Source organism: Chaetodon trifascialis, chromosome 12, assembly GCF_039877785.1.
Source record: "Chaetodon trifascialis isolate fChaTrf1 chromosome 12, fChaTrf1.hap1, whole genome shotgun sequence".
NCBI classification, from domain to species: domain Eukaryota; kingdom Metazoa; phylum Chordata; class Actinopteri; order Chaetodontiformes; family Chaetodontidae; genus Chaetodon; species Chaetodon trifascialis.
The window spans coordinates 1831766-1859737 of record NC_092067.1 but is presented as its reverse complement, the minus strand read 5'-3'; the positions used below and the strand labels follow the sequence as shown (position 1 = coordinate 1859737).

Sequence of the window (27972 nt, the reverse complement as noted above, 5' to 3'; positions counted from 1 at the left end):
TGCCATGTTTCAGTGAGACAGAGAAAGTCCAGTTTATTTTCTAGAATGGGCTAGCTGACCAAAGCATTAAGTACAATAGGCTGATCCAGAACATGGCTTGTGAGGAGGACTGAGGAACGAAGATGAGCAGCTTGAGGATTTGTTCGTCATCCACTGCATTTCCTATCCAATGTCTTCAATTCAATTCAATTTTATTTGTATAGTGCCAAACCACAACAGAAGTTGTCTCAGGACACTTCCCATATATAGATGGTCCAGACCAAACCAAGAACAAACCAAAGGAAAAAGTTCCTTTTAAAAGGCAGAAACTTCAGGCAGAACCAGCCTCTGGGGGGGCAGCCATCTGCCTCGACCGGTTGGGTGAGAGAGAGAGAGAGAGAGAGAGAGAGAGAGAGCAAGAGAGAGAGAGTGAGACAGACAGACAGAGAGAAAGAGACAGAAACATAGGCAGCGCTATTAAGAGGCTAGGGAAGCTTAGCTTCCCCAAAATTGTCACAAAAAAATAAAATAAGATCATCACAAAAAATAAAATGAAATCATCCATCCATCCATTATCTATACCGCCTATCCCTTTCGGGGTTGCGGGGGGCTGGAGCCTATCCCAGCTACAATGGGTGAGAGGCGGGGTACACCCTGAACCGGTCGCCAGTCGATTGCAGGGCCACATGTAAGGACAAACAAACTATCACACTCACATTCACACCTACGGACAATTTAGAGTCATCAATTAACCTAATGAGCATGTTTTTGGTCTGTGGGAGGAAGCCGGAGTACCCGGAGAGAACCCACGCATGCACGGGAAGAACATGCAAACTTCACACAGAAAGGCCCCGCCTGACCCGGGGATCGAACCGGCAACCTTCTTGCTGTGAGGCACCCGCACTACCTGCTGCGCCACCGTGCAGCCCCTAAAATGAAATCATAAAATTATATATTTTTTATTTTGTATTCTATTTTAGAAAGAGGTGGGAAATACATAAAAACACACATTTTAAGGTATTATTCATTCTGATGGTTCCTGGAATCCTGTGTGTGTTTGGTTGTGTTCTCCCATGCCCTGCGCATCATCCATGTCTCATCTCAGGCCCCTCAGAAAACAGACACCACGCTTGCTCAAGCTTCCAGTGTTCTGCACGCAAGCATACAAGGGCTTCAGGAAATGAGAAAAAACTGGGAGAAGATGTTGAGAGAGATACTCACTTTTTGTGAGTCGAGTGACATTTCTGTCACAGAACAGGAGACCCGACACCAGCGCCCTGCACACATGACAGCCACATCATCTTCTGCTGCTGTAGAGAGCACACTGGGGCAAAGGGACCTGTGCACCTCCAGTTCAGAGAGCCCCAAGGACAGATGGGCAAAACATCTCTTCTATCCTGTCATTGACACACTTGGTGGAGCCTGTTACAAATGCTTCTCAGAAGAAGCAATGCAAAGTGCAAAATGTGTAGATGCTGTGTTAAACTGTGACGCTGATGGTGCTTCAGGAATGATGAAACAATATGCTTCCACTCTCTCCATCAACACTGATCTTGACTTCCGGCGCCGTACGAGCGGCAGCCTTTTACAGCAGCTCACTAGACTTTAAGAGTTTTTCTTATCTTTTTCTGCTTAGGGTTCTTGTGCGTCTTCTTTTCTTCTTTTTTCTTTTGTCACTCTAACAACAAACCCTGGATTAGTCCTGACATTAAGGCTCTTTTAAGGGAGAAGAAGAGGGCCTTCAAGGCAGGAAACAAAGAGGAGCTGAAAACTGTTCAGAGGGAGCTCAGAAGGGAAATCAGGGAGGGGAAGGACAAATACAGGAGGAGAATGGAGGAACAGCTGCAGGAGAACAACACCAGAGGAGTCTGGAGAGGCCTGAAAACCTTTTCAGGCCACCAGAAGCCAAACTCCCAGGCAGCTGGGGATTCAAAGTGGGCAGATGAGCTGAACAGCTACTTCTGCAGGTTTGAGGAAGCATCTGCCCCTCCCCCAGCTGTACCAGCCCTGCAGCAGCCCTCCTTTGTTCTGCCAGCACTCTGCCCAAAGACCCCACATTCTAAGGACCCTAGCTGCTACAGGCCGGTGGCACTAACATCACACCTCATGAAGGCCTTGGAGCGGCTGGTCCTTGCCCACCTGCGCCCCCTGGTGAGCTCGTCCATGGACCCGCTGCAGTTCGCGTACCAGCCTGGCATCGGAGTTGACGATGCCCTCATCTTCCTCCTCCATCGAGCTCTGTCTCACCTGGAGCTGCCGGGGAGCTCTGTTCGGGTCCTTTTCCTGGACCTCAGCAGTGTTTTCAACACCATCAGGCCAGCCATCCTGAGAAACAAGCTGGAGCTTTCAGGAGTAGACCAACACCTCACATTCTGGATAGTGGATTACCTCTCCAACCGCCCACAGTATGTGAGGACACGGGACTGTGTGTCAGGGACTGTCCTCTGCAGTGTGGGGGCCCCCCAGGGAACGGTGCTGGCACCGTTCCTCTTCACCCTTTATACAGCAGACTTTTCCCACCTGCCACCTGCGGAAGTTCTCTGATGACTCTGCCATTGTCGGCCTCATCACAGATGGGGGCAATAGGTCATACAGAGGACTCATTCAGGATTTTGTGGACTGGTGTCAGCAGAACCACCTGCTGATCACTGCGGATAAAACCAAGGACCTGGTTGTGGACTTCCGTCGACGCCCGCACTCTCCCCCATCACCAGTGAACATCCAGGGAAGGGACATTGAGATGGTGACATCATATAAGTACCTGGGTGTTCATCTGAACAACAAACTGGAATGGACTCATAACACCACTGTACTTTATAAAAAAGGACAGAGCAGATTCTATCTGCTCAGGAGGCTGAGGTCTTTGGGGGTGCGTGGGGCACTCCTGAAGACCTTCTATGACTCTGTTGTGGCCTCTGCCTTGTTCTATGGTGTAGTCTGCTGGGGGAGCAGCATCACAACAGCTGACAGGAAGAGGCTGGACAAACTCATCAGGAAGGCCAGCTCTGTCCTGGGATGCCCTCTGGAACAGGTGGAGGAAGTGGGGGAAAGGAGGATGACAGCCAAGCTGTCCCCCATGACAGACAATGACTCCCACCCCCTCCAACATACACTCACTGCACAGAGGAGCTCCATCAGTGACAGGATGCTACATCCAAAGTGTTTGAAGGAGTGGTATCGCAGGTCTTTCCTTCCTGCAGCCATCAGACTTTACAATAGAAACTGCTCCAAGTAGGCTGTACAATAATCTGCATAATATTCTGTGCAATTACTGAACTGAACAATTTTTTGGGAAACAATCTGTGCAATAACCTGGGCAATAATCTGTGCAATATTTCAGTACATAAAAGCCTGTAATCTGTGTAATATTTCTCTGTAAACTGTGCAATATTTTAGGACATAAAAGTCTGTAAATACTATTCCCGGTACACCCTTTTGTATATACTTTGTGTTAACTGCATGCACTGGATTTTACCCAAACTTCACCAAAGTGCTTAAATTGGCACTGTCGCTTCCAGTTGGGACCGCGACGTGTGAGCGCACATTCTCAGCGATGAACCGGGTGCGCAACTGGATGAAGACAACTATGGCACAGCAGAGACTGTCATCTCTGTCGCGTCTGCATATGGAGAGTGACATATCAAGGAGGATTAAACCTGAGGAAATAGTTGAGAAATATGACACAAAGGCCCCACGGCGGATGCTGCTTCATTAAGGTAAGAAAAATGATTAATTCATTATTATGGGCTACAAAAAATAATAATAATTAAAAAAAATATTAATTATGGGCTACAACAGCAAAAACGAGAAGAGAATGAAAGGAATCATTCTGCTGCATCTCAGTTCGATGGACATAAGCAATAATATATGTATCTGCCTATGGGTAAAGCCTCTTTTTTTTGTCCCATAGCTACCCCATTCCTCCTGCCCTAGCGCCGCCTATGGAAAGAAATGCAATCACAGTAACAGTGACAGTGGATGTCAGGCACGGCCATGGCAGGAGACATTGCTGTAATCCACAAACCAGATTCACCTGTGAGACGACAAAGCATAGAGACTCCGGGGGAGAAGCTAAGTTAGACACATGTCGTGGTAGGACAGGTGTCTGCTTCCCAGACAAAGGGTGAGATGGTTCCACATGAGAGGAGCTTGATAGCTAAATGCTATGGCTCCTGTTCTGCTTTTGGAGACTTTAGGAACCATAAGTAAGCCTGCATTGTGGGAACACAGTGTTCTAGTGGGGTAAAAAGGTACTATGAGCTCTTTAAGATAACAATTCACACACCCACTCACAACCTCCAGGACACAGCCCACCTGCTCCAACCTGTCCCTCACACCAAACCAGGTGAGGAAAGAACCCAGGAGGATCAAGACAAGAAATGCTGCTTCGGCTAAAGGCTTTTAAAGTCCTGTGCAGACCAGTTGTGTGGCATAGTTGAGTGCATATTCAGCCCAACCTTCAGGCTGAGGAGAGTGCCACAGCTGTGGAAAACATCTTGCATGGTACCAGTGTCAAATACTCCATAACCCAACAGCCTCAACAGCTACAGGCCAGTGGCCTAAGCTATCACCTTTTATGGAGAACATGTCCCACCCTATACAGGACACTCTGACAGCACTTGGCAGCTCCTTCAGGAACAGGCTGATTTACCTGTGGAGACACTGCTGGTCCTTCCTTCCCTCCTTCCTTCCTGCTGCTGTCAGATTTTACAACACCTCTTCTCCCAGTTGACCACACGCAGAAACTGACAAACTCATTTATGTGCAATATCAGTGTGCAAAACTGTGCAATATCAATTATTTTCTATGTAGGATAATGTCAATTTGGCCATTGTCTATTTTACTTATCATATGGTTTACTCGGCTGCACGGTGGAGCAGCAGGTAGTGCGCGTGCCTCACAGCAAGAAGGTTGCCGGTTCGATCCCTGGGTCAGGCAGGGCCTTTCTATGTGAAGTTTGCATGTTCTTCCCGTGCATGTGGGGGTTCTCTCCAGGTACTCCGGCTTCCTCCCACAGACCAAAAACATGCTCATTAGGTTAATTGATGACTCTTAATTGTCCGTAGGTGTGAGTGTGAATGTTTGTTTGTCCTTGCATGTGGCCCTGCAATCGACTGGCGACCAGTTCTGGGTGTACCCTGCCCCATTGTAGCTGGGATAGGCTCCAGCTCCCCGCAACCCCGAAAGGGTTAGGCGGTATAGATAATGGATGGATGGATATTGTTTACTTATTTATTGTATCTTGCTACTGATGCTTTTTACGAAACTTAACTGTAGCTAATCATACAAATAGCTTTGGTTTTATTTGCTCAGGGTTTGTAAGTAAATTGAGTTACTTTTTGCTGATCAAAGCACTGAAAAAAGAAGACATTTTTACATCTTTGGTACACAATACTTCCTAATGACACAGCAACATGTACTGTCCTGTGTATTGTCCAGGTCAATCAGGACATTGTTTCAATGTAAAGCTGTTTTGGTTTCAAATGTAATTTTGTGACTGTACCACCATTTTAATTTCATCACTTCCATTGTTTTGTGGTTGCAAATGAAATTAAAACCATCCACCAAGCTAGATGGCAATGGGAAAGTATGAAAATGTTATTTTGAGGCCGCCAACTCTCATGCATTGAGTGTAGGGATGGGAATCAAGAACCGGTTCTTTTTGAGAACTGGCTCCCAGTAGCTCAATTCCTTGGAATCGTTTGCCTGCCTGGTTAACGATTCTGCTTATCGATTCTGCCTGTCTTGCACATGCGTGATAATGTCACGCATGCTGCATTGTTTTGGTTTAGAACGTAGCCAATATGGTGTCGAGGCAGAAACACTCCAAAGTATGACTACATTTCACGCGAAAAGATGACACCAGGGCCACTTGGACCACGTGCAAAGTTTCCATTTCTTCAAAGGGGGGAAATACCTCCAACATGCTAAAATATTTGTCCACACAGCATGCAATTCATTTGCAGCAATGCCACGTGTTTGATATGCTACTTAGCAACGCTTGTGAATCTAGCAGCAGAGCAAACACCAGGGCATTATCTGTTATTAGTGCCGAAGGTAATGTTGAACTCTTACAGCCGTGTCTGTTATGTTAAGGTCAGCGCCATTTCACTGTGTAAACGTCATCTGAAGTTAAACCCGACAACGCCATATGAATCATCTCCATGTCCTTCCATCAAATTTAAATGACGATGACTGCCAGAGTCAGGCTGGCTCAGAGGCCAGCTCTCACACTGGCTCAGAGGCTGCAGCAGGCATCATCAGGTCTCGCGCACCTCTATCCACTCCTTTCACTGAGGCAGGGAAGAGTAAAATGACCGAGATGAGGATAAAGGAATGTCACAGAGCAGTCACTAGATTTGTGGTGAAAGGTTTGCACCCTTTTGCATTTTATCTGGCATATCTGTGCAAATGAAAATCAGAAATTTGAGTTCTGTGAGAGTTGCATGTTGTTATTTTAACCAGTGTAGTTCTGCTTCATTCATTCCCTACTCTGAGAAGTAGCTCACCTACTTTTTAGGTTTCTTCTGACGTTACATCACACATCATTTGTGCATACTGTATATGTTATATTTTCTGTGCAGAGATGCCTGTGAATATTCTTATTCATCCGTCATTGTAAGCTTCAGGGCATTCAATTGTTCGCAACTGGACTAGAGCTGTCCTATCTAGTCTGGTGTGCATGAACTCATGAAGCCTGCTCGGATGAGAGGTGAAACGTCTTCCAAGACAAACTGACAAAGTCCAGTTGCAAGTGCAGAGATGAAAATATAAAAGACAGTTAACGCAAAAACCCATTTGTACTCTTTTATTTCCTCACCCAATGAGAATCGATAAGGAATTGGATCGATAAGCAAAATTTATAATGGAATCAGAATCGTTAAATTCTTATCAATTCCCATCCCTAATTGAGCGTGACACAGATACCATGCATTCACGCCACACATGCCTTCTCTCAAACAAACTTTTCATTGTTGGCCTCCCCTGATGTAGTTTTTTCCCCAGATTTAGACAGGCTGAGATGCAGGGTGTAACAAGATTAATCCAGCACTTTTTATGGATTGTACATGAATGCACCAATCATCATCTGTCTGAACTGTAAGCGTGCAACAAAAAATCATTGCAATGTGCATTCTGGTGGAGCAGCCAAGCACAGTGATTCTGTGGTTGAGCAAAAAACCTGTTGTAGAGACTAATGTGTTGCCATGTTGCCACTGTGTGGCTCACTACGTCTTTGAAGTTATAGTAACATCAGTCAACAATATTTGGCAGGCAAGCACCTTCATCACTAAACAGTTTATTATCTCTATGGGGAGAGAGCGTGTGTGGGGGAAGTCGGGGTTGTATTGACTGTACCGTGCCATTTTCTTTTCCAAGGATGGCAATGGGATGACCCACCCTACTCTGCCTCTGATTGGCTAGTACCCATTGCCTTCGCTTGGTTGGGTTTAGGCATGAGTGATGATTAGTTAGGGTTAGGGTAAGAATATCAGGGTCTGCCAATCAGAGGCAGGGTAGGCCAGGCCATTCTGTTAGCATCTAAGGAAAAAAAAAATTTCCACAGCATACACTGCCACTCTCAAGAGTGCCACCTTTATTGCATCACATTCACCAAACAATGTAATGCAATGCATGTATAAACAGCGCCATCTGTATACTGGCTGTATCAGCACATCTCCCTTTTTTAAATCAATTGTTTATGTACATTAGATATGACTAAGTCTGAACAATGTGTAAGACAAATCATTGTGGTTATTTTGACAGATTCTGCAATTTTGGTTGGAAGTAATTTTTGCATTGCATTTTGACATTTTCACAAGCACATCCCCTTATGTCTGGAAAATACAATTTATAGACCAGGACATAGCGCCAGAATGTTTCATTTTTTATTGTGTGTTGTGACACATGTTATGTTTTAGCTTTAGCTCCAGCTCCTGTGATATGGATGTTACTCTTAAACATATTAATAGTTCAGCCCTAGACATGACTTTAGCAAACAGTGCTACATATGTTATATAAAACCCATGCTCATACTTGCAGGCAGATATTTCCTAAGCTCTGTGGAAACAAAGTAATAACTACTACGGTTGGGTGATTGGACAAATGTAATGGCTATCGGTTGCTTTTTGAGGGTGATGTTCATTTTTTTTATTGTGCCAATTTAGTGGTATGCCTCTGAAGAGTGATGCTGCTCAATGACATATTCTGTTCAAGGGGCAGACATAACAGTACAACTATCTCTACTGGTGCCACCTGGTGTCCAACCAGGATTGTCCAGGTCAACAGTGTAGAACTCACAAATCCACAATTTGTTTGCAGGATACCTAGCACTGCACCTCGGGCTTGTATACCTCCCAATCCACCAAATATTGCAAGCTAAGAGCCAGCAGCACACATCCAGGAGACATACAGTATAGGTAAGACAGTCATCTGTCTAGGTGGTGGAGGAGCTGCAGTTGGATGGGACCGGGAACTGGAGCAGACTGGTTACATCTGGGAAACGTGGTGAATCTTGTAAGAGGCCAGAGGTTTCAGATGCACAGCCGAGGGACTGATGATGCTTTCAATGTCAAACGAATTTAATTCCACTTTTAGGTGGAGATCTTTAGAGGAGAGCAATACTGTCTAGGGTATCTGTGGCTTGGGAGGTAGAGGGGGTCAGACACCAATTTCTTGGGGATCTCCAGTCTTTCCACTGGGAGTACGCTTGTATTGCTTAGCATGATCAGCTGTTCCCAAGTGTAAACAATGGACCTGAATTTCAATAGATCTCCTGAAGCTGATTTAAGTAGTCCAGCTAAGTAGTAGTAAAAAGCAAATCACTTGTCTTAGGAGTTGTATATCCATACGTACACACAATTGACAAAGACTAGTGAAACAAAGCGACTGGAGCTGCTGTAACAAGCTGCCAGTCGGAATCAAGGCAAGGTGAAGGACTGGCCTCTCCACACTGCTACATTTAGCAAAGATGTGGGATGAGCAGAATATCAAATCAGATCAAATCTAACTTTATTTGTATAGCACCTTTCATACATAAAAAATGCAACACAAGGTGCTTAACAAAAGATAAAAACATAAAATAGCAATAACATAGCAAATACCCCCCCCCCCCCCCCCCATCACACCCGCAGACCTACATCATGCACACCCACACCCACACACACACCCACCCCAATGAAACTGTCGGTGTAATAACATGGCAGGGCACTGAGGAATCATGAGAGGAAAAAGAAAACCACCTATGGGGAGACCCCCGACCTAGAAAAACCCGGGTGGACCCCATACATAGTGCAGAGCTCCCCGGTCCCCGACCGGAGCAGACCGGGGTAGACTCCACATGCAGGGCAGAGCCCCCCAGTCCTCCGGGTCCGAGGGGTCTCCAGGACGACGCCCCTGCGGGCAGACCAGACGCCCCTCCCAGCATGGAGGCCCCCCATGAGGAAACACTGGAGCTAAAACCTAAAAGATAATAGAATAAAAAGACCTAAAAACCTAAAAGACAATAGAATAAAAGACCTAAAACCCAAAATTAAAAGCCAAACTAAAAAGGTGAGTCTTGAGCCTCCTTTTAAAAACCTCAACGGTCTCTGCGGTCCTGATGCACTCTGACAGGCTGTTCCAAAGCTCCAGACCATAATGGCTGAATGCTGCCTCCCCGTGGGCTTTGGTCTGAACCCTTGGAACAATCAAAAGGCCTGTGCCAGAGGACCTCAGGATCCACGAGGGCTGATATGATAAGAACAGGTCAGATAAATGAGATGGCTCTAGAGCATTAAGACACTTAAAAACTAATAAAAGCACCTTAAAGTTGATCCTGAAACACACGGGGAGCCAATGCAGCGATTCTAAAACTGGTGTAATGTGCTCCCGCCCTCTGGTCCTCGTCAGCACACATGCGGCTGAGTTCTGGAGTAATTGTAAGTTATAGGTCGTCGACTCGGTTCGTTTGGGGAGCTGAAAGTTGCAACATTGTTGCATTTATCACTAGATTCGGTTCTGCTTTCACACTGTGATTTCTAAAGCGCACCGAACTTTCTGAGCAGCATCACGTGGTTGGAAGGGGCGCTCGTCAATTGGACAAAGTAGGAGGGGAAATCCCTTCCTCCCGGCCTGGAAAAATAACAGTGAACGCAACTGTTGCTATAATGCTATCGTAGCTTGTCAGGGATTGATTCTGTTATTTCTCTAACTTAGAGTCAGAGAGTCAGAGTTTAAGGACTGTGACTGATGGTAGTTGTGATTTGATTTTGTTTAAATATGCCAAATTGTGAATTTATGGGTTATTGTTGTTCAGACAATTGAGCTAAGCTAGCTAGCAACTGCTAATGTCAGCGGTCACTTGTTGCCATCGCAACAGTAAACATTCACGTAAGGACTAATGAGCTGTAAATAGAGATGCAGAATCAAGCTACATTATAAATGCAGATGAGATACGTTGTGTTTTAGCACAGAATACATGATTTTAGTAAACCTATAACTGCGTATGCACTGCATATAGCGTCACTTCGTAGTCGTGGTTCTGTGTCTGGTCCAGTGAGCTTTCACACTGCATACGAACCGAACCAGTGTTCACTTGCAAGCGAACCGAGACCCACGTTTTCAGGCAGACCAGAGTTCGCTTGTTTGGTCCGCACCAAAGTTCAGATGAGCTTTCACACCTGCCCAAACAAAGCGGACTATCCGGGGAAACAAACTCTGGTCCGTTTAAAGTGGACCAAACAGCTCTGGTGTGAAAGCGAACATAGATACTCTTTTTAGGAAGACCAGAGAGCAGGGCATTGCAATAATCTAGACAGCAGGAGATAAAAGCATGCATCAGCACCTCCGTGTTAGCCTGAGAGAGAAACAGGCGGACTCTGGCTATATTTCTAAGATGGTAAAAACCAATCTTTGTTACATTTTTGATGTGAGGAATAAAACTAAGCTCAGAGTCAAACATGACGCCCAGGTTCTTAACAGACTGTGAGGGTGTAAAGCCTTGTAGTTTTGGTAAAAGTCTCTCTCTCTTGCCTTCAGGACCAATTACTAAAACCTCTGTTTTATCCTGGTTGAGCTGTAGGAAGTTCAGACTCCCGTCTGAAGAGAGCAATTCACTATATTTAAAATCTGTTCCTCAAAGAATCCATAAAACGTCTTTAAAAATGATGTGTGGGAATTGGATCTAAAAGGCAGGTTGTTGGATTTACTTGGGAGAAAACTCGACCAAGTGTCCTCGCATTGACCAGGCCAAAACTCTCCAGTGTTTCCTCGGATAAAACTGACTGTCCAGGTGTGTTGAAAGTTACATTCTGATGTGATAAAAGACTGGATCTGATGTCGTCAATTTTACTTCTGAAGTGGTCTGCAAAGTCCTCACAGAGGGTGTCCGTTGGTGTCTCTGGGAATTTTTTTAAAAAAGGTGTTAGTTAAAACATTGAGGGTGGAGAAAAGTAATTTTGGGTTGTTTTTATTATTTGAGATGAGGTTTGAGAAATGGGATATTCTTGCCCGTTTGACTGTTTTATTGTACAATTTGAGTTGTTCACAGAATATTTCATGGTGAACCGTGAGTTTGTTTTTTCTCCACCTTCTCTCTGCAATCCTGCACAGTCTTTTTGATATTTTAATTTCATCTTTCCTTCTCCACGGGGGTAAACGTTTTGTTTTTACCGTTTTTGTTAAAAGTGGAGCCACAGTCTAAAGTTAATTGCAATTTCCTGTTAAAATTGTCAATAAAATCGCAGGGTGCAGGTAAGACTGCTGTAGGAGTGCTCTGTAAAATCTCGATAAAATTTGCAGCCACTTCAGAAGTTAGGTGGCGTTTCCTCACTGTTCTCACCGGGGCGTCCTGATGGTTAAAACTGGTGATGTTAAAATACACATAATAATGGTCAGACACAGCCAGGTCAACAACAGAGGACACACCAGTGGAGAGGCCATAGGTTATGACCAGGTCCAGGGTGTGTCCTCTGTTGTGAGTTGGCTGTGTGACGTGCTGGTTAAAATCCATGCAATTTAAAAGATTAAAGAATTCTCTGTGTCCGAGGTGAGTCCGAGGTGTTATCCACATGCAGGTTAAAATCGCCAGTTATTAAAATTCTATTATAGGAGGTGTGTATAATTGATAAAAGCTTGAAAAAAAGAAAATTCACTGATAAAAGCAGTGGAATGATGGGGTGGTCTATAAACCAGTGATGCAAAAGTGATGCAGAGAACGTGAGAACTGTGGAAAAACAAAGGCGTGGTGCTCAAAAGATGAATAACTGAATAAAAAATAAAAAAGACTTCCTTTGACAATAAAATATTATTAAAAATTGGTGCAGTTCCGCCTCCTCTCTTGCCTCCCCTGGTGGAGAATAAAAAATTTAAATTTGGTGGGCAAGCCTCAGTGAGAACAACTGGTGCCTCTGTGCCAAGCCATGTTTCTGTTAAAAGTAACCCATCTAACTTGTTGTCTAAAATCAGGTCATTTATGATGAAAGATTTGTTTAAAAGAGAACACACGTTCAGCACAGCCACGTTAATGTTCGTGCTGAACGTGCGCTCATGACGACAGGGAGATAAAATGTCTGGGTGTATGAGGTTATCTCTGTTAAAAGCACTCTGTCTGTGAGTCCGGGGAAAACGTCTGCCTGTAATGGTTTATATAGTGAAGATATCTGGTTTAGGTGGTAGTGACAACTGTGGACTGTAGGGGGGGCTAGTGAGTGTAATAGTACTGTGAACAGCTGGTGCGGACGGAGAAGGAGAATCTGGAAAGGGGGTGTGACAGGTAAACAGTCAGTCTCGTGGAGCATACTGGACGGTGTGGTGAATATTAGCCGTTAGCATGAGGCCGCCGAGCCTGTTAGGATGAACTCCGTCGGCCCTATAGAAGGAGGGACAGTTCCAAAACAGGTTAAAATTGTCAATAAAACCAATGTTAAAAGCTCTGCAGGCAGACTGTAGCCAAGTGTTTAGGTAGAGTAGCTTGCTGAAATGCCATGCTCCGTGATGGGGCAGTGTGGGGAGAGGACCGCTGATAAAAATGGACTTACCACAGTTGTTTAAGAAGTTAAAAAGGTTGTTAAAATCCTTTTTGCATCATCAGCTCAGACGGCTTCTGAGCAATGTCAACGCAGCCTACGTGTACTAAGACACGGTTTATGGAGGGGGGAAGTGACCACAGCAGACTGGGAAGTTTCTCCAGGATAACTGGGACTGTGGCTCCTGGAAAGCAGTGAGTGGCTGCGTTGAAGAAGCAAATTCCCGGGTTATTGAGTTGCCCACTACTAAAGTGGCTGGAGGGAAGAGAGGACGAAGTGGTGGAGGTTTTGAGGTCCCGTGGCTGGATGATCCGTGGCCAGCACTGTGTGTCCGGACAGACAGATGCAGTGTGGGAGATGTTTTATCGTACCTGAGAGAGGGATTCCCTGCTGGCTCCGGACGAGGAAGACCACTGGAACGCCGGAGCACGGCCTCCTTCAGGACCCAACGTTGGGCAGAACAGCTCGTGGACCGGGATGGAGACCGTTGAGAAGAGCCCCACGGAGCTGGGGTGAAATTCTGCTGTGCTCGGCGGGGTGTGGGGCGAGTTGTTCGCCTAGGTGCGATCACCGGGACAGGCGGGAGCGGTGGAGATCCGCTGAAATCATTTAAAATCCTGGGAGGTGAGGAAGAAGGACCCAGGTTCCCAGCCAGTGGTGGAAATTCGTGAGTCCAGGATGTTAAAACGATTTTGAAGCTGGATGTCACAGGTTGTGGGAGCATGGAGTGACAGCCTCTCCCTCCTTTTGCGATCGCCGACAACCACCCAGGTGTCCGGGAGTAAAGGAGTGGAGCTGACTGGGACCTTGGATTTAGCCCCGAACTGGAACCAGGGGTCCTCAGGAAGGGCGGATGGAGCGGAACCAGTGGCCTGTGTCGAATCAAGTATCGAGACAGCGGTAGTAGCGGCCAGAGCAGAAGCAGCAGCGGGTGGAGTGGAACTCGCGGCCGGGGCCATAATAGCACGCTGCGCTCCTGAGTAGGGAGCTGTGGCCTCAAGCTCTTTACTGGAGGCAGAGACTTGTGCAGGGCCGAAGAGGATAGTGTCCAAGTGTCTCTCAGCTTCCTGGATTTTGTAGAGAGTGGAAATCCTCTGCTCCAGCTCAGCGATTTTCTTGCTGAGGGCGAAACAGCTTTGACAGCCGGATGGCGAGGTAAGTGGAGCCATGGCTAGCTGAGCTTTGCTCAGCAAGTTTCGTTTGATTAAGATCGAGGCGTCTGACTACTAAAATTGTCTCTCTGGTTAGGAGGAGTAGTTAAAAAGAAACAAGATCTTCCACAATATCTTCCACTACTGCCAGGCCTCCCTTTTTACTAGGAGCAGGGGACAGGGGGAGAGGAAATGGCCAACCTGACCACAACAGAGGCAACTCTTGGTGCAGAAATGTCTTTCTTAAGAGGAGAGACGGGCCTGGCCAAGCTGCATCAGTTCATGTTCTGGGACAGAGATGAACAAGGAACAAATACAGAAGTAATATTAAATGGCATACGTCAGGGCACTCGCAACACTTCTCTTTTTTGGCGTTGTCAGCAGGATCCCCCTATACACACATTCAGTATGTTGAACGATGGTAATGAATACCCTGCTGACCCAGCTCATGTATGTCCTAACATTGTGAACCATGTCATGTTACCTTGGTATATGGGGGAGCCATGGCTGCCCATGTTTGAAGGAGGGAAGGGAGAAAAAGTTGAGGAATGGCAGGCTAAAATCGAAATGTTGGTATGCGCACAAGGGCTTCTAAATGAACAAAAGATTGATTTTTTTATTGAGCACTCTGGGTGGTGAAGCCAAACGTGAAATCTTACTGCTACCTGCTAATGATGATGTGAAAATATTGGACTTCTTGACAACATTATACAAGGGAAGTAAATCTCTAGCTACACTGAGGGCTCAGTTCTATGAGTGTAAGCAGGGTGCAGAAGAAGAGATGGGAGCTTTTATTCTCTGTTTCTGTGAACTCTATTAAAGGTAGTAAGCGAAGGAGACATCGTAGTGGAGGACGAACTGCTACGCACTCAGTTCATCAGAGGACTAAAGGAAAGTCACGTGAAACAGGAGTTAAAAAGGCTACTTCATCGCATGCCAGAGATCACCTTCCCTGCTATTTGCAAAAAGGCAAAAGCACTCTAAAAGGAGCGCACTAAGGATGAAATGGAGACTTGGTCTGCCACGATTGCACATCCAGGCCTCCATCAAACCAGCGGCCGGCCCCGTCTATGCAGCAGACACAGCAGGCTCCCTCAGCTCCGCCCACCCGTCACCTGGAGCCCCCTTTTGGCCAGGATACTCAGGCACTGTGGGAATCTCTGCAGGCGAGACACCCTCGTAACTTTCTCCCACTGCTGACACCCCCCACCCCCCAACAAGACCTCAAAAATCAGGTGTCAGCGTTGAGGAAATCCCTGGTAGAGGAGTTGCGTGCTCAAATGGCTAATCTTTCTGTGGGGCACGCTGGCCCAGCTGTGCAGACTGGCCAACAAGGTTCAACATTCCAGCAGAGGGCCTGTCGGTCTGCCCCTGAGATGTCCTGAAGTCAGTTCCAGATAAATCCAGATAAATAGGGTCAAGGTATTGGGGAAGTGGGTGGTGGTGGTTGAAGATTCCTGCTTACCATATGACGGTTGTCTATTGGGGATGAATGTGATTGGTGACTGCTGGATGAGTGTTTTCCAGGGTGGGCCCCAGACAGGAAAATTTCAAGTCAACGATGACACCCACAGCTGCTGCCAAGCGGGGGGAAGCTGTCTGCCGGCGTATCAGCCACACGGAGTCCTCCACTGAACTGCAGGGTCTCTCCAAACTGCCACGTCAGGCCCCCGTAGTGATCCCACCTGAGACCGAAATGATGGTTTGGGCCTAGGTGCTTCAAGCGATTGGTAGACCAGACTGCTGTGTTATGGTAGAAAACCTACAAAATGATGACCAAGAGTGGCATGTGGCAAGGACCGTGAGTTGGGTAAGGGGTGGAAGAGTTCCAGTTAGAGTGTGCAACCCTCAGCATTTCTCCCTAGAGCTCCCACAGCATCAGGCCTTTGCCAGTTTCTCAGGTGGATTCCCAAGACGTGCGAACTGGGGAAGAGTTGGTGTTGACTCTGACCAAGCTGCTGCAAAGATGGACCAAAATCTTTGCAGCGGTTGAGGATGATTTCGGCCATACTACTGCAGTCCTGCATCAGATTCCGACCGGGGACACACCTCCAGTATGCGAGAGACTGTGATCCCTATTGCAAGGTATGTTGGACAATGGTGTTGTTCTTCCTCTCTCACCCAACCGGTCGAGGCAGATGGCCGCCCACCCAGAGTCTGGTTCTGCTCGAGATTTCTGCCTGTTAAAAGGAAGTTTTTCCTCGCCACTGTCGCCAAGTGCTTGCTCATGGGGGAATTGTTGGTTTCTTTGTAGATAAAAGAGCTTGGTCTGTACCAGCTCTATATGGAAAGTGTCCTGAGACAACTTCTGTTGTGATTTGGCGCTATACAAATAAAATTGAATTGAATTGAATTGTAATAAAAGAAAGTGCCAGTCCCTGGGCTGCCCCTGTGGTGCTGGTTGGATTACCGGATGTTAAATGCCATCACTCACAAAGGTGCTTTTCCTTTACTCGGACTCAAGGAGTCCCTGACCTACCTCAAGGAGTCTGCCTGGTATTCAACCCTGGATCTCTCGAGCGGGTATTGGCATGTCGAGGTGGATCCACGAGACCAAGAGAAGACAGCCTTCACGACACCAGTGGGCCTTTTCCAGTTCGAGCGGATGCCCTTCGGCCTGTGCAATGCTCCCGCTACCTTCCAGCGGCTCATGCAGCACTGCTTGGGGGGCCAGGTGAATGATTTCCTTCTGATATACTTGGACAATGTCATTGTGTATTCTCCCTGTTTCAGTAGTCACTTGGGACACCTCGAACAAGTGTTTGAGAGATTGCACCAACATGGCCTGAAAGTCCAGCCCCAGAAATGCCACCTTTTCTGTAAAGAAGTCAGGTATCTGGGACATGTTGTCAGCAAAAGTAGGGTGGCCACATACCCTGACAAGACTGCAGCAGTACAGAACTGGCTGGTTCCTCTGACAGTCACCCATGTTCACTCCTTCCTTAGTTTTGCAGGCTATTATAGCCATTTCATTCCTGGATTCTCCAAAATGGCAGCCCCCATTACTGCTCTCCTTCAGGGTACGGCAGGGGGTAAGAAGGCAGCAATTCAGTCGTCTCCAAAGTGCCAGCAGGCGTTTGAAGAGCTTAAACAAGTGCTGCTGCAGGCTCCAGTGCTGGCTTATGCGGACTTCAATCTCCCATTTTTGCTGTATACAGATGTCAGCTTGGAGGGACTCGGGGCGGTGCTGTTGCAAGTACAAGGGGGGAGGGAACAGGTGATTGCTTATGCAAGCCGGAGCCTGAAACGCCATGAGAGGAATGACCAGAACTGCAGTTCCTTTAAATTGGAGCTGCTGGTTCTGTTTTGGGCGGTCATCGAGAAGTTTAAGCACTACCTGTGGGGGTTGGAGTTTATGGTGGACACCTTGAGACAGCAAAACTGGGAGCAGTAGAGCAGAGGTAGGTGGCTCAACTGGCCAACTTTACCTTCTCAGTCAAGTACCAGCCTGGCACGACGAAGCAGAATGCAGACGCGTTATCACTACTTCTTGGAGAGGTAAATGCCCAGGACGTCTATCTCGTCCCTCCAAGAGAGGGAAGGCCTTAAGAGGAGGTTCCTCGAGTGGACCAGGACGATGGTTGGGGGTCCTGGCAGGAACATCAGCGGAAGGACCTGGAGTTGGACCAGGTGAGCCAGCTGAAAGGTCAAGGTCTAAGAGTGTCTCAAATACAAAAGCTGGTGTCCCCTCAAGTTCGCAGGTGGGTGCAAGAATAGGATCGACTGGAACTACGTGAAGGGGTCCTGGGATGTTGCATTCAAGAACCACATACTGGCAAGCTGACCTTTCCGTTGATTGTCCCGGCCCAACACACTAAAGACTTGTGGAAGGACTACCACAAGGCAGCTGGACACGCCAATAGTGAAAAGGTCCTTAGCCTTATGCGCCACCGCTTCTTCTGGCAAGGAATGGGAAAAGACATAAAGGCTTGGACAGCCGAGTGCCCCGAGTGTGTGGTTGCAAAAGCCGGCCCCGGAGTACGGGCTCCCCCCAACCGATTGTATTGTATCGAGTTATCCATGGGAAGTGGTGGCCCTGGATTATTTGTCTTTAGGGCAGCCACCAGTATATTCTTGTTATGACTGATCTCTTTTCTAGGTTCGCAATAGCAGTACCTACCAGACTGCTCAGACTACTGCCAGCGCTCTGTGGACCACCCTCATCCAGCCATTTGGTTGTACCGAGCGCTTCCTGACAGACCGGGGGGGGGGGGTTGAGTCTGAGGTAATGCATCGACTCTGTGAATTGTATGGTTGCACAAAGAGCCGGACCACCCCATACCATCCACAAGGCAATGGTGCATGTGAGCACTTCAATAATACACTACTGTTCATGTTAAATACTCTCTGTGCAGACGATCACTTGCGGTGGAAAGACAAGCTTCCAGCCTTGGTGCAACAACACTGTGCATTGCAGTACTGCCATGACCCCTTACTTTGTGCTCTTCATGCCGACTGCCTTTTGACCTGTGTGTAGATGTCCCCCCGCAGGATCAGCAAACAATGGCTGGATAGGTGGACAAGCACCATCGGAGGACACGGGCCATACCTTTATTGCTGGGAGAGAGAGTGCTGATCAGAAATCAGCAGTGGGTCAGCAGTGGGAGAAAGTTATGAGGGTGTCTCGCCCCTTGTGTGGGTTTATAATATTGACAACTGGTCAAACCAAAAATATAACCGCTTAATTTTTACCGGTTATATTTTTGTACTTTACTTCGCCTACTATCTGTGTAATTCGGGGGATCTGAGAACTTGGTCCGTAGGTGCCTCCCTCTGACAGAGACTGTTATCAATTCGGGGAGATATTAACTCATCCGGGTTGCTGCGATTGTGTCTGGACACCATTTCATCTTTTATGGTCTCGGACAAAGTGTTTTGAACTGTCTGATAGTGCTGCAGCTAAATTTAAGGATATGATCCCATCAGCATTTTATTCAATGTCTCAATACAACAGAGGATTCTTATGCTAACCTTAGTCCCTCCCAGATTAATAGTTGATTGTGCTACAGGTTCATTGCATATGACACTTGACTCTGTTGCTCCCCTAAAAAAGAAGATAATTAAACAGAGGAGGTTAGCTCCATGGTATACTCCTCAAACCCGCAAATTAAAGCAAACTTCACGGAAAATAGAAAGGAAATGGCGTTCTACCAATTTGTAAGAATTTCGGTTCGTCTGGCAAGACAGTCTTAAAATATACAGGAAAGCCCTCTGCAGTGCCAGCCTATTACTCTGCACTAATAGAGGAAAATAAGAATAATCCCAGGTTTCTCTTCAGCACTGTAGCCAGGCTGACAGAGAGCCATAATTCTGTTGAACCATGTATTCCTTTAGCTCTGAACAGTAATGACTTCATGAGCTTCTTTAATGATAAAATTCTAACTATTAGACAGAATTCATTGGCTCCTGCCGTCAACAGGTACTGTTTTGTCTTCAAACACAGAAACGGTCGAAACTGTTACTCAGCCTGTCGCAGATTTAGACTGCTTTACTCCTGTCGACCTTCACCAACTAATTTCAATAATTTCATCATCAAAATCATCAGCCTGTATTTTAGATCCCATCCTGACTAAGCTGTTTAAAGAAGTATTACCTTTAATTGACTCTTCAGTATTACACATGATCAATCTGTCTTTGTACCACAGTCCTTTAAAGTAGCTGTGATAAAACCGCTACTTAAAGAGCCTACTCTTGATCCAGGGTTTTTAACCAACTATAGACCGATATCCAACCTTCCCTTTCTCTCAAAAACTCTTGAGAAATCAGTTGCCAATCAGCTGTGCAACTTTCTAAACAATAATAGTTTATTTGAGGATTTCCAGTCAGGATTTAGAGTGCATCATAGCACAGAGACAGCACTGGTTAAAGTTACAAATGACATTCTAATTGCATCTGATAAAGGATGTGTCTCTGTACTAGTCTTATTGGATCTTAGCGCTGCATTTGATACCATTGACCATGGTATCCTATTGCAGAGACTGGAACACTTCATTGGCATTCAGGGAACTGCGCTAAACTGGTTTAAATCCTACTTGTCAGATCGCTCTCAGTTTGTACATGTTAATGACGACTCCTCTGTGCTCGCTAAAGTCAGCTTTGGAGTTCCGCAGGGTTCTGTGCTTGGACCAATTCTTCTCACCTTATATATGCTTCCTTTAGGTAAGATTATCAGGAAGCACTCAATAAATTTTCATTGCTATGCAGATTATACCCAGCTATATTTACCAATGAAGCCAGAAGAAACCAGTCAGTTAGAGACTAGACTACAAGCATGTCTTCAGGACATAAATACCTGGATGACCTGCAATTTTCTGAAGCTAAACTCAGGCATATTTTGTCTCAAAATGATGCAGAAAAACTAATCCATGCATTTGTAACTTCCAGGCTGGATTATTGCAATTCCTTACTATCAGGCTGCCCAAATTCGTTGCGTTCGTTGCAGCATGTGTTCTGACAAAAACGAGGAAGAGAGATCGTATTTCTCCAATACTCGCTACTCTGCACTGGCTCCCTGTAAAGTTTAGAATAGAATTTAAAATTCTCCTCCTTACTTACAAAGCCATAAATGGCCAGGCACCTTCTTATCTTAAAGAACTCTTAGTACCTTATTGCCCCACTCAAACACTGCGTGCCCAGAATGCAGGTCTACTTATGGTTCCTAAAGTCTCAAAAAGCAGAACAGGAGTCAGAGCATTTAGCTATCAAGCTTCTCTCCTGTGGAACAATTTTCCAGTCTTTGTCCGGGAGGCAGACACTGTCTCTACATTTAAGAGTAGGCTTAAAACTTTCCTTTTTGATAAAGCTTATAGTTAGGGCTGGCTCGGGCTTGTCCTGGACCAGCCCCTAGTTATGCTGCTATAGGATTAGACTGTCGGGGAACCTCCAAAGATATACCGAGCTCCCCTGTCTTTCTCTCCCTCTCCATCTGCACGCTTTCATGTCCTACCACGGCGTGTTACTAACTTAGCTCCTTCCCCGGAGTCTCTGTGCTTTGTCGTCTCACAGGTTCCCATGGACAGTGGCTGAATCTGGATTGTGGATTGCAGCTGCTTCTCCTGCCTTGGCCCTGCCTGACATCTACTGCAACTGCTACTACTGTTATTACATCCACTGTCACTGTTACTGTGCCTGCATGTCTGTCTGTCTCTCTCTCTCTCTGTCTCTGTCTCTCTCTCTCTCTGACTGCGTTTCTGTCTGTCTCTCTCTGTCTGTCTCACTCTCCCTCTCTTGCTCTCCCTCTCTAACCCAACCGCTCGAGGCAGATGGCCGCCCACCCAGAGCCTGGTTCTGCCTGAGGTTTCTGCCTGTTAAAAGGAAGTTTTTCCTCGCCACTGTCGCCAAGTGCTTGCTCATGAGGGAATTGTTGGGTCTCTGTAGATAAAAGAGCTCGGCCTGTACCAGCTCTGTATGGAAAGTGTCCTGAGACAACTTTTGTTGTGATTTGGCGCTATATGAAAAGAAAAGAAAAGAAAAGAAAAGAAAAGAAAAGAAAAGAAAAGAAAAGAAAAGAAAAGAAAAGAAAAGAAAAGCCCCTGGAGCACATTCTCATTCCAATCACTGTCAGTGCCCAGAGTGTGAAACTCAACTGATATTTCAGCAACAGTCCTCGAGCCCTGATGGAGGAACAGAAGTCTCCTGGCAGCATCCTTGAGCAGCATCAAAAATCGTTATCATTTCACCCATAATAGGAAAAACAAGGAGCTGACCGCTTCTCCCACACCAACAAAAGCACAGGTAAATGCAGCTCTGTGGAGGCGGTACATCAGATACAAAATCTTAGCTCTGGCATTATGGGGGTTGATGCTCAAAAAATGATCGTGCATAGAGAACTTGAGTAGGGGAAAAGGGGCTCACAGGGCATAGGAGAGAGGCTGCTAACTGGTGGTTGTGAGCTATGAACTATGAGTTGGTTCTTCAGGTTTAACAGCATCAGTGATACATCTGTTCTGCTGGGTTTGCTGGGTTCATGTTGTGGCCAGATCATACAGTTAAGGGGAATATATGAATATATTGGCTAGCACTAGTTGGCTAGCACTGGTTGTTGTTTTGGTCTAATGGTGGCTGATCGGAAAATTTTAACATATTGCCCAACCCTAATAGCTGCTGGCCTCACATTGCTAACACAGTCTGCTACACTGCAGCATAAACACTCCAAACAGCAGCAGCTAAAGAAACCTCAATTGAAACTCAAAATTGAAGGGTTTAAAAATACAGTACTAGGAGACATTGCACGCTAGGAAAGGGCAATACATGTACACCATAAAGGGCAAGTTGGGAATGAATAACATAATTAATCAAGCCTAGAGCAAGTTGCAGCTCAGTTTTAGGTTCTTTATTCAGTTAATGCCTTTAACTTTTCAGGTCTGGCTGTATTCCTGCAGCGGATAGTTTGTTGCCTAGGTAAGTTATCTCACTCACCCCAAACTGACACTTGTGTTTGAGCCTCAGTCCAGAGAGTGCTTTTGCCATCACCTTTAACATACAGTGTCCCTGTAGTTCCCCAAATGACCACATGAACAACAGTTGCAGTACTGTCCTGTGAAAAACTTCAGGGGCTGAGGCAATTCTAAAAGGCATGCAGAGAAAGCAGTGCCTTCCAAAGGGCATGTTGTGCAGATATGCACTTTCCTCATCAGCTCAATTTGGTAAAACCATGGCAACCATGGTTTGGAAAACAAGCATGATCCATTATCTCGCTGATTGATGCATAGTCCCAATCTCCATTCATTTATTTTCTCCATGTCAAGGCAATTGAACCAGTCTGTAGGTTCTTCCACTTTCCTCATTATCCCTTTGTATATCCGGGATTTCAGTTCTCTTCTCAGTTTTTCTTCAGAGCCATTGGTACCTTTCTTGCTACATGACTCAGCGTTGTCTTTTTAATGGTTTGGTAAGCGGCTGACACCCTGGAACACATCCTTTTACTTGCTATCTCAGTGGCGAATCCTGCACTTCTGTCCATGTTTTTGTTTTGTTTTTCAGTAGACTCTTTGTAAGCTCTGCTGGCTCTTAGACTAATAGGCTGTCTATCCTCCACAACCAAGACAAACAGTGCACTAAAGTAGCATCCTCTTGAAACAGTGGGTCTGAACACACCCTTTGATGGGATTGATTGGTTGTTCAGAACTCTTGAGTTCAATTTATATTGATTCATATCACTCAGTGTTACTATCTCGTACTCGTACATTGTTTCATCATCCGCACTAGCTGTGTTTGCATCAAGGAGTGTTTATTCTCATTTTGAAATATTGCATTCAAAAGCATTCAAAAAGCTTGGTGGAAAAGTTTTTATGCTCGCTTGAAGTGGTTTATGCCACTTGAGTGATCAACTGTGTCCACTATGAAACCAGAAGAAGAAGAAAATGACTCAGGTGGTTTTCAGCATTTTTCTTCTATTGTTTGTTACAGCCATTGCATAACGAAGCTTATACCACCAACTTTGAAACTATGCTTCCATAGCCTTGTTTATTCACTCCAAACCAGTTTATAGAAACTAATTAGCATTTTGTTTTTTGCAACTTTTCAACATTTTTCTTAAAATTCTCTTTAATAGATGAAAACACAATTGGTGTCACTTGGCTCTTTTGCTTGCACCCCAACATGCAGCGGTTTTTTTTGTAAAACAGGACCCAGTAAAGTGAAAGTAAATTAAATTGCCCAAAGGCTTTCCAATTCTAACAATTAATGTTACTCATCATTTTCGTTACCCTTCCTTACTCCATGTAGCATGCACTACACCATTGTGTTTATCATTGGGATGGCTGTGGCTCAGGCGGTTGTTGAAGGTTGGTGGTTTGATCCCTGGCCTCAGCAGTCTATATGTTGAACAAGACACTGATAGCACAGCACTGGTGTGTCTGTGCTTGATTTCAATATTGTGTATGTCCACAGCTGTAACTGTAACTGTCACATTCTACTGTAACATTATAAGCTCATAATGAGGAGACGGCCTCACACACCATTGTGTGAGTGAGTGAATGTAGACTTGCATTGTGTAGCACTTTGAGTGGTCGCTGGACAGTCCATTTACCATACGTACAGACCAAGAGTGGCATCTTTACTGCATTGAATTACAATATTGTATTTGGATGCATGTAAACAGCACATCTGTATCAGCTGTATCAGCACAGGCGTGGCTCACTGATTTATATCACTGATCATGGATTTCAGTCAAGTTAACTTGACAGGTATGCAATGAATTTTTTTTTTTTTTTTTTTTTTTACAAAAATTTGAAGTTTTACAAATTCATCAGGTGTTTCTCAGAGGTAAGGTTAGTGGCAAGCAACTCTTCCTCCAAGCCAAAAGTCAAAAGTTGGCAGCGCTGTTCAACGCATTATAAGTCATTTTAAATGCTCTTGCTATTTTTCATGAGCTACTACTGGAGTTAAATTTATTGAAAATTTAGGTTGCTATAACAGTTGAATGCAACATTTGCTAAGCATTACTTGCTAAAATCTAGAGAATAGTGCAGCCTTGACAGATGTCTGTGCTTTCTGTTTTCTGAAGGAGCAAAAGTTACAGCTCTAGAATGTCTTCATTAGGTGATGTCTTGCATCCCAAATTTAGTTTTTATCTTTTAAAGTAAATTAAAATACAAAACAAATGATTGTACCTTGCTTTTCATTTTTTTCAGTGCAAATTCTTAAAAATGCCATTATTTATTTCTGCTTCTCTTTCACAAAAATACAATCAAACTTTAGCACAAAAACCCAGCAGACCTTGAAGGCTCCAGGGGTAATGAAGGAGATGTTGTTGTGGTCCAGTGAGAGAGACTTGAGGGAGGGTAGGGTGCCGAAGGCCCTCTCTGATAGGAACTTGAGTCTGTTCTTTTCCAGGTTGATGGCAGAGGCTTCACATGGAAACTCTTTGGGCAACTCAGCCAGGCCAGAGCGGTCGCACAGCACACTGCAACTCTTCTCCTGAGTGCAGGAGCAGGATGCAGGACAGGCCCGAACACATGCCCACCGTGCCAGCACTGCCTGAGGCAGCAGGCACAGTACAGAGACTGGAAGAAGGACAGACACAAAGCATGAATATTTAAATGAAAACAGTCAGTTCAAAATACTTTGCTGAACCACTAGAGCCAGACTAGTGAAAAACCAGTGTTCAGGTGTGTCTGCTTGATTTCAAGATTGTGTATGTCCACAGCACTCTGTAAATTACATTATACTGCAATATTATTTGATTACTCATCAGTTTTTAAGAAAAATACCATCAAATCAAATTGGGACTGTTTGTATCAAACAGGCCAGAATCAGTGTTTACTAAAGTTATTTCTGTCATTCCCTCTGCCATTGAAACTAAAAACATTTCACCTTTCCTCTCTATACATGAATTCACTGTATTTCCATCAACCTGTAACAATATTGGTAACAAAAGGAGCTCATTTGAATTTATTGGAATAACAATATCAAGAACATAAAATAATTTTACACATTATTTTTAAATAGTTTCTGTCATGTGGTGAAAAATGTCAACTACAGGAACAGTACGACATTTTGGGAAATAGACTTATTCACTTTCTTACAGAATTAGATGAGAAGATCAATACCACTTTCATATCTTTATGGTAAATATGAAGCTACAGCCAGCAGCTGGTTAGTTTGGTAAACTTACTTTGCTGGCTTGTTATGTTAATTTGGCCTATTCAGCCTCCCAGGTATGTTCTTTATGCTATTGTGTAGCTCAAGTGTTAATGTGTTACGTTAACATACCGGACACCTATTCAGCCTGTTGTGTGTGCTATTGTGTAGTTTAATAACTTGCCTTTCCAGATTAAATGTCAGTTCTTAGTCTTGGATTTTGTGAAATAAATTTCTAAATAAATGCGACTTATAGTCCAGTGCAACTTATGTGTGTTTTGTTCCCCTTCATGATGCAACTTGTACTCCGGAGCAATTTCCAAAGCAACTAAGAATCTGCAAAAATCTACAAAACATATAAGTATCTTCAAAACAACTGCATACAAATGAGTTCCTGTTTACCCTCTCCCAAGATTAAATGCTTGCATTGATTTTTGCAACAACACAAGGACACTGGTGGAGTAAAGATTTGATGTTTGAGTCACATTGAATGGCAGGTAGAGAGCTAAACTGTCTTTTTGCCAGCTGCTGGTGAAACGATGATGTGATTAAGAAAGAACAGCTTACATCAGAGATTAGCCCCACAACAATAGGTATTGTCTGTGCCTAGGATTTCACCCTTGATCCAGTTCACATTAGCTTGAGTTAATTCAATTCAATTCATCCATCCATCCATCCATCCATCCATTTTCTCCCGCTTATCCGGGGCCGGGGCCGGGTCACTGGGGGAGCAGTCTGAGCAGGGACGCCCAGACTTCCCTCTCCCTAGACACTTCCCCCAGCTCTTCCGGGGGGATCCCGAGGCGTTCCCAGGCCAGCCGAGTGACATAGTCACCCCAGCATGTCCTGGGTCTTCCCCAGGGTCTCCTCCCGGTGGGACATGCCTGGAACACGTCCCTAGGGAGGCGTCCAGGGGGCATCTGATAAAGATGCCCGAGCCACCTCAGCTGACTCCTCTCGATGTGGAGGAGCAGCGACTCTACTCTGAGCTCCTCCCGGGTGACAGAGCTCCTCACCCTATCTCTAAGAGAGCGCCCCGCCACCCTGCGGAGGAAACTCATTTCAGCCACTTGTATCCGGAACCTCGTTCTTTCGGTCATGACCCAAAGTTCAAGACCATAGGGTAGGAACGTAGATTGACCGGTAAATCGAGACCTTCACCTTTCGGCTCAGCTCCTTCTTCACCAGGACAGACCGGTACAGCGACCGCATTACTGCAGCCGCTGCACCGATCCGCCTGTCAATCTCACACTCCATCCTTCCTTCACTCGTGAACAGGATCCCAAGATACTTAAACTCCTCCACTTGAGGCAGGAACTCTCCCCCAACCTGAAGGGAGCAAGCCACCTTTTTCCGGTCGAGAAAAAGGTGGCTTGTTCCCTTCAGGTTGGGGGAGAGTTCCTGCCTCAATTCAATTCAATTCAATTTTATTTGTATAGCGCCAAATCACAACAGAAGTTGTCTCAGGACACTTTCCATATAGAGCTGGTACAGACCAAGCTCTTTTATCTACAGAGAACCAACAATTCCCCCATGAGCAAGCACTTGGCGACAGAGTTAGGCCTTACCTTTTAGTTGATCAATCAGTCAATCATTCCTCATAGATGAAAAGTCTTTGATGGAGGCAAACCCAAATTTCTGGATGGTTCAAGAAATCTTACCTATCATTTTTTATTAAATGGGGGTTTACAGTGTGTAGAAAGTTTTCACCAAGCCAGTATAGGTTATGAGACCATTTTTACAGCTGACAATGAGGAGAAAAAAAACAAAGAAAAAAAAAACAGCATAGGAGTGAAGGGATTGAAACTGACCAGTGAAAGTGATGACAGTCATTAGTGTAGTCTCTCATCTGGGACATGTCAGGATTAACAGAAGTCTGAAATGGCATAAAAAGAGCACAGCAGGACTTAATGATGAATTATTATGAATCATATGCGACTAAGACAGTTGTTGGAAGTCCATGAGTGACCTAGTTTCAAGAACATAATTTCAGCCCTATTTCAATCAAACTGGTAAGAATAGAGAAACTAAGAGTTACGATCTTGTATAATCTTTCTGCAAGCTACTTGACAGTAAATTGCAACTGTTAGCCTGGGCAAAAAGAAGATAACTGCCAGAAATTTAAGAAAGTCAACATGCATAAATGAAAGCAACATACCTGTGGATCTTTCCAGACAGTTGCATCCATGTGCTTTAAAGGTCCCTATCCACATTTTGATGAAGGTGTCCATTCTATCCATCTCACATTAGTCTGT

The 27972-nt window shown here is 45.3% G+C and overlaps 1 protein-coding gene across 1 annotated transcript in view; it reads right to left on the bottom strand.

Annotated features, from left to right (window-relative positions):
• nyx (nyctalopin) overlaps positions 1-27972 on the bottom strand; it is a 35753-nt gene extending 7781 nt beyond the window's left edge. The window contains exons 1-3 of the mRNA XM_070975890.1: positions 27876-27972; positions 27529-27593; positions 24854-25140 (exon numbers count right to left, since the gene is read on the bottom strand). Of these exons, the coding sequence (XP_070831991.1) occupies positions 24854-25140; positions 27529-27550 (309 nt within the window). The 5' untranslated portion in view covers positions 27551-27593; positions 27876-27972. The remainder of the gene's footprint in view (positions 1-24853; positions 25141-27528; positions 27594-27875) is intronic.